Source organism: Hibiscus syriacus, unplaced genomic scaffold (genome assembly GCF_006381635.1).
Source record: "Hibiscus syriacus cultivar Baekdansim isolate YM2019G1 unplaced genomic scaffold, ASM638163v2 tig00110415_pilon, whole genome shotgun sequence".
Classification (NCBI taxonomy): domain Eukaryota; kingdom Viridiplantae; phylum Streptophyta; class Magnoliopsida; order Malvales; family Malvaceae; genus Hibiscus; species Hibiscus syriacus.
Genome location: NW_024062729.1, coordinates 1,259,938 through 1,269,430, shown reverse-complemented (window position 1 = coordinate 1,269,430; position 9,493 = coordinate 1,259,938). Strand labels below are relative to the sequence as shown.

General features: G+C 30.5%; 1 protein-coding gene across 1 annotated transcript; it reads right to left on the bottom strand.

Moving 5' to 3' along the window:
* Positions 1-4,834: 4,834 nt before the first annotated feature.
* Positions 4,835-8,231, bottom strand: LOC120124180 (cytochrome c oxidase subunit 6b-2). The gene is made up of 4 exons (XM_039142905.1): positions 8,115-8,231; positions 5,954-6,042; positions 5,791-5,872; positions 4,835-5,014 (listed from the first exon to the last, which is right to left on the bottom strand). Exons 1-4 carry the CDS (start codon positions 8,124-8,126, stop codon positions 4,961-4,963), a joined length of 237 nt encoding a protein of 78 aa, XP_038998836.1. The 5' UTR covers positions 8,127-8,231; the 3' UTR covers positions 4,835-4,960.
* Positions 8,232-9,493: the final 1,262 nt, after the last annotated feature.

Below are 9,493 nucleotides of genomic sequence, written 5' to 3'. Positions count from 1 at the left end.
CACTTAATATATTATATCCAAATTTAAAAATTTTGTACACTTTTTTTTACTTTTCTGCACACTTTTTTTTGTAGTTGAAATTTGTATTCGTGAGCAGGAAACTGTCAATCTATTCTATATTTTTATATTAATTAAAATAATATATATAATTTAAAAACTTTTCATTTCATCTATTATTAATACTAAAGCTTCTGTTTTGCGTTCAAACCCACAGGTTCCAATCCCACTGCTACTCAATTCTCAGTATCTTGTTTGAGCCTAAACCACCCGCCACGACGCCGTTCATCGGCGATTTTTCGGTGAACTTCCTCAACCAAGTCGCCGGTAAGTTGTTGGTCATTTCTTTTCCACATATACAAATAGTTAGATTCTTCACTCATTTTTTTACCCTCTTAAATTTAGTTAAATTTATATTTGAGTTTTTAAATTTTGAAATTTATTTTTTTTAATTTGAGTGAGTTAAAATTAAGAGATAAAATTAAATTTTGAATCAATTTTGATACATTTTAGTGATTTTATGAAAATTATTTGAATGTTAAATTGTGATATGTAAAATTACTAATATGTATTTTTGGGAAAGAGAAAAAAATGGTATACTAAATTTGTGTAATTTAAGTAGAAGCAATTTAGATATTTTAATTTTTAAGTTGAATCTATTAAAATTATTTAATTAGTAATTAAGATCTTACTTCTTTGATAATAAATATAATTACTAATAGTGAATTATAATCAATAAATATTGTGATTTGTAAATTTTGTAATTGTAGTAGTAAGAAGATGAATGATGAAAAGATGAAATCTCAACGAAAGAAGAAGAATGAAACGTTGGATTGGTTTGTTCAAAAGTCCAAAAAGAATGATGTAAGTTCTTCTCAAGTGCCAATTTGTGTCTCATCACCGACTCAACCATCAGCAACTCAAGAAACCGAAATGAGATCTACATGTATTACACAAGATGATAGTACAACATTTGCATCAAAAGAGATGGAAAGCCAAGTTAATGATATCTCTATTCCACATGATACAGCTAAAAGGAAAAAAATTATTGATTATCATCCAATGGATCGAGAAGCAGTGAGGAAAGAATACATACAAAGAGGTGCTTGCCAACCAAAGAAGCACAAATTTCCTCAAACGGACTTCGGAGGAGGTATATTATATCGCTTTAATAAATCTTGGTTTAATAAGTATTTTTGGCTTGAGTATAGTGTTTCAAAAGATGTTGCATTTTCTTTGTTTGTTACTTGTTTAAGAATGAAACTACCAAAGCTGCAGGAGGAGATGCATTTTTGTTAATGGGTTTAGAGGTTGGAATATGCCAGTTCAGTTTAGAAAACATGTTGGTGGAATTAATAGTGCTCATAATCAAGTTTTTCAAAAATTTGAGAATTTAAAGAACTTTAAGTCATCCTTGAAAGTTCCTTTAGACCAACAAACCGAGCAAGCTAAAAGTGACTGCCGAATCCGCTTGACTACTTCTCTTCATTGTTCAAGATTTCTTTTACATCAAGGATTGGCATTTCGTGGTCATGATGAATGTGATGAATCAAGTAACAAGGGAAATTTGCTTGAACTTTTGAATTGGATTGCGAAAAAGAATGATGATGTGGGAAATGTTGTTTTGAAAAATGCACCTAAAAATAATCAAATGATTGCACCTTTGATTCAAAAAGAGCTTATCAATTGTTGTGCAAAAGAAACTACCAAGGCAATTGTGGAAGTTCTTGGTAAGGATTATTTTGGAATACTAGTAGATGAGTCAAGTGATGTGTCTCAAAAAGAACAAATGGCTTTGTGTGTCCGTTATGTTGATAAAAAAAAGAATTATAAAGGAATGGTTTCTTGGAATTGTTCATGTTGGTGATACCACATCTTTGTCTCTTAAAGAAGCTATATTTTCTTTGCTCGATGAGCATTCTTTGAGTTTTTCAAGAATTCGTGGGCAAGGGTACGATGGAGCTAGTAATATGAAGGGTGAACTTAATGGTTTTAAAACTCTAATCATGAGAGAAACACAATATGCATATGACATACATTGTTTTGCTCACCAACTTCAATTAACTCTTGTTGTCGTTTTTAAGAAAAATAAAGATTGTGGTTGGCTTTTTGATACACTTGGAGATTTGTTGAATGTTGTTGGATCATCATGTAGGCGAAAAGATTTGCTTAAAGGAAAACAAGCTGAAAAAATTGCAAAAGCCTTTGAAAATGGTGAAATTGTGACTGGAAAAAGGTTTAAACAAATAGCTTGGTTTAGGTAGGCCGGGTGATACACGTTGGGAGTCTCATTATAAGTTGATTTTGAATGTGATTGATTTGTATTCTACAATACATGAGGTGCTTGATTTGATTGGTAACGATGCTCGAAATGATGATGATGCTCGAAAAACCGATAATGTGAGTTTTGCAATAGTCATTTGATTTCATTTTCATGATTCACGTGATGAAGAGAATATTTGGGATTATGAATGAATTAAACAAAGCTTTACAGAGAAAAGATCAAGATATTGTCAATGCTATGTCACTTGTTACTTTAATTAAAGAAAGATAACAAAATATGAGAGAAAACGAGTGGGGGTCTTTTTTTGCTACAATCACTTCATTTTGTAACAAGAATGACATTGATATTCTTGATATGGATGTTGTGTATACTCCTTCGGGAAGAAAGAAACGTTGTCGTTTGGATACTATTAATATTCATCATTTTCGATTTGAAGTGTTCTTGGGAGTTATTGATCTTCAGCTTCAAGAGTTAAACAATCGATTTGATGAGGTTAGTATAGAGTTATTGACTTGTATGGCTTCTTTGAGTCCACTTGATAAATTTTCTTCTTTTGACAAGCAAAAGATACTTAGACTTGCTAAATTATATCCCGATGAATTTACAAGTGTTGATAGACTAGCCCTTGATGATCAACTTGATAATTATATTGTTGATATGCGGAGGGATGATAGATTTTGGATATTGAAAGATATGGGTGAACTTTCCATGAAGCTTGTCGAGACAAAGAAGCATCAAGTGTACCAACAAGTCTATTTGCTCATAAAGTTGGTATTGATTCTCCCCGTAGCAACTGCAAGTGTGGAAAGAGCATTTTCTAAAATGAACATCGTGAAGAATAAGTTGCGAAATAGCATAGGTAATCAATTTCTAAATGATTGTTTGGTCACTTATATTGAAAGAGATGTTCCTGTCCAAATCGATGATGAAAAAAATCTTGAAACGATTTTAAGGAATGAAAGCTCGTCGAGAACAATTGTAATTGCTTCTAGTGTTTAGTATTTTTTATGCTTTTTGAATGAATTGTTATTTTGGATTTTTAATTATGTAACTTTTTTTATTAATGAATATTATAATATTTATTTTGAACTTTCATTTTTTAATTTTTGGATTCGTCACTGGTTTATATATTGTGCTATGGGTTAAGCAAAGGACCTGGAACACATGGAACATGCGAAGGATCCAAAGTCGATCAACGACCAGACGAGCGGTGCAAGTGGTTATAGATGAATCATCTGACAAGAGTTAAGTTGGTCTGGTAAAACCACTTCTAAGTACAATAACGATGATGGTATGGGGATGAATCAGGACTGACGAGATCATTGTTCGAAGTTTTGTTTTAGATTAAATTATGAATGGATAAGCTGAAGAACAGTGAACTTATGTCTTATTAGGAGAGATAATCATATTATTTTATGTGGTCACTATAAAGTGAAACTCAACTTGCGTGGCACCCTGCAACTAGCGTGCATTACTACAGATGTGATATTATTTTATGTTGTTAATTATTTTAAAGATTATACGGATTACAAATTCATATTTTAAAGGACTCTAGTTGTCTCTCCTTTATTTCAACTTAATTTTTTTCCCAATATTTTTATACCGTTTTTTTTCTCTTTAATTTTTATTTAACAGGAAACGACACTAATCTTAATGTTGGTTGCCGATTGTCAAAGAATATTAGATCTCTTGATTTTTATTTTATGTATTTTATGTTTTTTGTTGAGTTTTTTTAATTTTAAATAAGAATCTATGTCAAAGAATTTTTTGTTGATTTTTATGCACATTTTCTCTGCTTTTGTGACACGATCCTCATGGTTTTCGATACGTTTTTTCGCATAGCTTTGTGGTCGTTTTGTTTCTCACACAAAATCCATTACAACATTTATTTACTAATTGGTTAGTCGGTTGTCATGTATAGTTAGATTCTCTCTTTTGATAAAATATTGTTTGCTGATTTAATCAGAATTATGTAACGACACAGCTTACCAGATTATTTGGTTCACTCTCTACTCTTTTATCACTTAGTCAAATGTCTCATTCGAGAGAGACAACGAGTTTGTATGAAGGTAATTGAGCTTTGATATTGATCGTTATTCTCAACGAAAGATTTTATTTTTCTTCGTATTTTTAGGTTTTTTATTTACTTTGTATGAGTATTTTGGTAATTATTATCTCTAAATTTATCTCTTTATTATGATGCATTGTAATTTTGATTCATTATGTTATTAATAAAATCTAGTTGCCGTTGTAAAAAAAAACAATTACAGGGCTTATATATATATATATATTATGAACATCATGGTCCGAGTTCAATGCCACGACAAGATGACTCGGTTTATCTATTACTTTTTATCAACTTTTTCTTAAATGTTTACATTTTTCTAATAGTTATATACTTTAAAAAATGAGGTATATTTTTAAATTCACAGAATGATTTTTGAAACAATCAGCTGAAAAATGCAGGTTCCATATGATTGAAGAAATCAGAAGAACATGGAGCAGTAGTAGAGGTTTTGACATACTCATTGACCATGGTGCATTAATGTTGGATGGAATCAAACATATCTCCATCTATAGCCTTATTAATTCAAAGAAATCCTGGATAAACAATGAAACTGGATGACTAAGTTCAACAGAAAGATATGAATTCTCCATCATCTTATTTCCAATGTGCAATCACAGGGGGCCAGGGAAAGTGCCATTCTCCCTCTGCTCATTCCACTTCTCAACCTACAGCAATTAGGCAAAACCCAAAGTAGTTTATTTAAGTAGCTGCTCGTGTAAGCACAAGAGGGAAAAAAAAATTGTTTAGTTCGCGTAGAATGAAGATGGTGAAGACTGAGAAGGTTTATTCAGTTATTCATTGCTCAATACATTTCAGCACGAATTCAACACTTAACAATGTACCTGGAGTAGGTCAATTAAAGTAGTAAATGGTAATTCGAGATCCTAAATATAGTCTACATCAAGTACTAATTTAAGCACAAATTTCATGTGTTACAAGCGAACGATATGGACATAGGAAGATTTCTGACTAAAAATGTCATTAAATGACAGTCCAAGAAGGTACTTATTTGTTTTCTTTTATCATCATTAACAATATCAATTGTGATCCTATGAACAACATATAGCATAACTATAATATTGAAGTACACTAAGGTGATAAAGTTCTGCTGATTCAGTAACAAAATCTACAATCAACGTAAACACAGATTTGGTGAGAAAAACAAGCAACTCGAGTTTATGCCGTTGAATGTAAGTGGATGACTCATATTTACAGCTATTATATTATGCATGCATCAGCTGGTATCTAAAACCACAAAACATTCCACAAGCTTTATTAATAACGTAATGACATGCAGAATATTTACAAATGTGGACAACATAAAATGGTAACTGAAAGTGAAAAAATCATAACACATACGAATTAAAGCATACGCTCCCTACAACAAGACGAACTCTACCTCATGTAAGATAATGGAATTAAAAAAATATGGTGTACTCACCCATTCACCGGGACAGAGAGAACGATAGTATTTGGCAAATCTTTCACATTCATTAGATTCCTCACCCTTTGCAGTCAAGCACCTGTATTTGATTTCAAGATTAGAAAATTTAAATTGATAATTTCCAAACAAAAAATAAAACTTTAAATAACAATCAATGTACCTGTGGAACTCAATGTAGCGGGTGAAGCAATGTCTAGTTTGGTTTGTTGTAGGGAAACGAAAGTCAGCAGGGGCTGTTTTCAGTTCAATCTGGGACAATACAAGAATAAAAGATGGCATGGAAGAAATGTGAGAACTAGTAGATGATAATTTGATGTGAATTTGTAACTTGTCAGCTCAAAGTGAAAATTCCAATTATGAGTCCAGATTAATTTATTTACCAATAGAAATATACAGTAAAATAAATACACACGTCCATAAGTTTAGAGTCCAATTGGCATGAAATTTTTATGACTTCCCAAGAGTCATATTTTGGGCTCCCCCTTACATTTTTTATTATAGATATAGTGAAGGTATTATCGTTTCAGGCCACATTTGATTGTTAAATGGTTACTTTCCTAATTAGAGTCTCCAGTATTTGCAAAAGTCATAATTTTACAACAGGAGTGCTATGATTCTATAAATGAACTCTTCATTGGAAGGTAGACAGACTTGAGAGAACTGCCAGCATTATTGCTCAAGCTTATTATCTGTAACAATCAACATCTAGTGATGCATTCCTAAATGTAGTGATGTCATGTGATCAACCTTTATCATCCATCACCTACAATCTCCCCTGACAAATTTTAACTCATTGTAACTTCCTTTTCCCATTCACCCATGTATTTTACCACAGTTGACATATAGATAACTTCCCATTCTATTCTGCAATTTATAATGCTGGAACTAAAATTAATGAACAAAAATATCATATTATTAGATCATTCAACAAATCAGACAACCTTTGGTCTCTCAAGAATTTCTCTACAGCTTCCTCTCTGAATCATTCCTATATCCAGACTTTTCACCATCCTACACCACCTTACTTCATCACCCTAATTGCCATGAAGTTGTTCTTTAAGGTCTATTCTGACCTATCTCCGTCTGCTCACACAACATATAATTTCAAGTTGAATGTCTCCTCCCCTAACACAAATAACCATCTACAAATGTGTTTAACGTATTACAGAATTTACACTTCTAATGGCACAATGCTTCCTACAGTATGACCTGTGATGTCAATATGCTTTACTCTCTAAATAAGAATATAATCCCCTTGCTGTCTTTTTAAGTTACCTTGAGCCTATTAATTCATAATTGCAATTGAGAGAACAAAATGCATTATCTTTATGACAAGATAAACTTACTCTATACCTTAACCTTCATAAAATGAAGGCAAAAAAAAGGGGTGGCAAGAGAAACAATTTGTTTAAAATATGGGTAGAGATTAATAAAGGAGCCTTTCAAATTAGATCCTAGTTTCAGAATATATATTTGTTAGGCAAAACAGAATTCAAGGAGAAACTACAATCATCTATTTCCTAGAAAATTTTCGACAAATTACAAAAAGAATTCACAAATGTACCACTTTACCCAAGTAAATCATCTATAATTTTTTTATACCCAATAACTCTTTAATCTTTAATTAGCAAAACAAAGCTTTAACCTTTAAATTGTATTTTGTACCAAAATAAGACCTTAGTTCATTTGTAACAAAAAATCCCTAAACATAGACCAAAATTTACATTTGAAATAAATGCTTATTTGGGTACAAATCAAAAGGCAAAGGCATATTTGGGTACAACAAAAGGGCTTACAAAAAGATTCACTACACTACAAAGATCAACAATCTATGATAACACATGAAACAACGAAGCATTCTCCACATAAATTCTTCATTTGATGTGGAGCCTAATGCAGTTCTCAGCAGTGAAGGTTAAACAACTCTCAAATGTACTAAACTTCTACAACATACAGCTTAAACATTATACCACGTAACACACGCAAAAAGGCTTTTTGCTCCCTAAAGCAATAAACTTTCAAATCGGATGACTTTCAAAAATTGATAGAATTTCACGATTTGTTCAAGCATTTGGAGGGAATAAAAAAACACAACTAAAAAACTATAAATTGAACAAAGGAATGACGTCAAAAAACCCAAAACAATTGGCCCATCTTGAGTCAAGATGAAAAGGGTAAACATACTTGTGATCAATAGATGGGATCTCAATCGGAAAATTGATTTATGTAAATACATTTATTCCACTTTCTTGTTCATATCCTATCATTTTATATAAAATAATCGGGAAATGAAAAGAAAAGAAGAGAGAATGGGAGGCTACCTCGTCTGCCATGACTGATCCGATCAAACAAGCAAAAGGACGGCGAATCGGTTGGCTAGAGATGAATATCCAACTAATAATAATACTGCCTCAGGTTCCTCCTAACCCTCTATGGGCCTAAACTAACCAAGTTTGAAAGAATGGTAAACTACACGTTTAGTATCTAACTATCACATTCGTTCTATTTTAGTCACTTAACTATTTTTTTTTCAAAATCTAACATTGATGTGATATTTTTTATTTTTTAATAATAATGTGACATTATGTTATTGTAACGCATTTGTATTATTTTTTTACGACGAGTGATTAAAATGAAACTAAAATTAAGTGTTTAATATAATTTTAAAAAAATTAATTAGTTTATCCCGAAAGAAATGGTATTTTTTTGTTTATATGTACGGATGAAGAAATACAAGAGCAATGATAGTTTTCTTTTCTTTTGGAATAATATATTGCCTTCGATTTATTAATTAATTAATCTAACCCAATTACTTCATTCATAATACTAAGGTTCGACTTCAAACCTCTTATATTATTTAAAAGATTATTAAATTTTAATTAGATATTTTTAGAACAAATATTTCAATTATCAATTATTATAGTATATTTTAACAAATTTATTTTAAAAAGTAAAAAAAAAAGAGAACAATTCTTATCTAAGGGAGAAAAATATTATTTTGTTCTTAATGAATATGAAATCCACAATAAAAAAAAGTGCCAATTGAAAACTTTTAATTATATGTTTTAGAAATTATTGACAAAAAAAGTATATAATATAATAATTTTATTTATTTTTGTATTATAATTGATAAATCCGTATGTTCACATGATGAATAACTAAATCGCATGCTAAAGACGATCATATCATAAAAATTTCGTTTAAGCATCGATAAGATAATCTAGTGTAGTTTTCAATTAAGTCCGTTTTAATTAAAAATAACAATTCAATGCAGTGGCAAATGCACTCATGGTTGAGGATAGGCAGGTACCCGCCCTGAAATCTGGATTTTTTTATTAGTCACTTATTTCATTTATGGTAACTATTCTTAAATTTTATTGTATATATCCTGAAATTTAAATTTTCTTCGATTGTTGACTCATTTTATTGATGATTTCCACCTTAAAAATTTATTTATGCTTATTTTATTCAAAAATTTTATACTATTAATATATATATATATATATATATATATATATATATGTCTACCTTCAAAATTATTTACAAATCACAAATTATTCAAAAATTAATGAATACATGGAAAAGGGAAACTGACAAATCACAAAGATTTCACAGCTAAGAAATAGGGAGGAAAATATTTACAAAACAAGTAAATTGAAGTATTTATGATCAAACAAAACGAAGTATTTCCAACAATATA

Coding starts and splice junctions, on each gene's coding strand:
- LOC120124180 (XM_039142905.1), bottom strand. Junction 5,873..5,953: donor CGCTACATTGAGTTCCACAG/GTACATTGATTG, acceptor AATCAAATACAG/GTGCTTGACTGCAAAGGGTG. Junction 5,015..5,790: donor CTCTCTGTCCCGGTGAATGG/GTGAGTACACCA, acceptor TAATTGCTGTAG/GTTGAGAAGTGGAATGAGCA.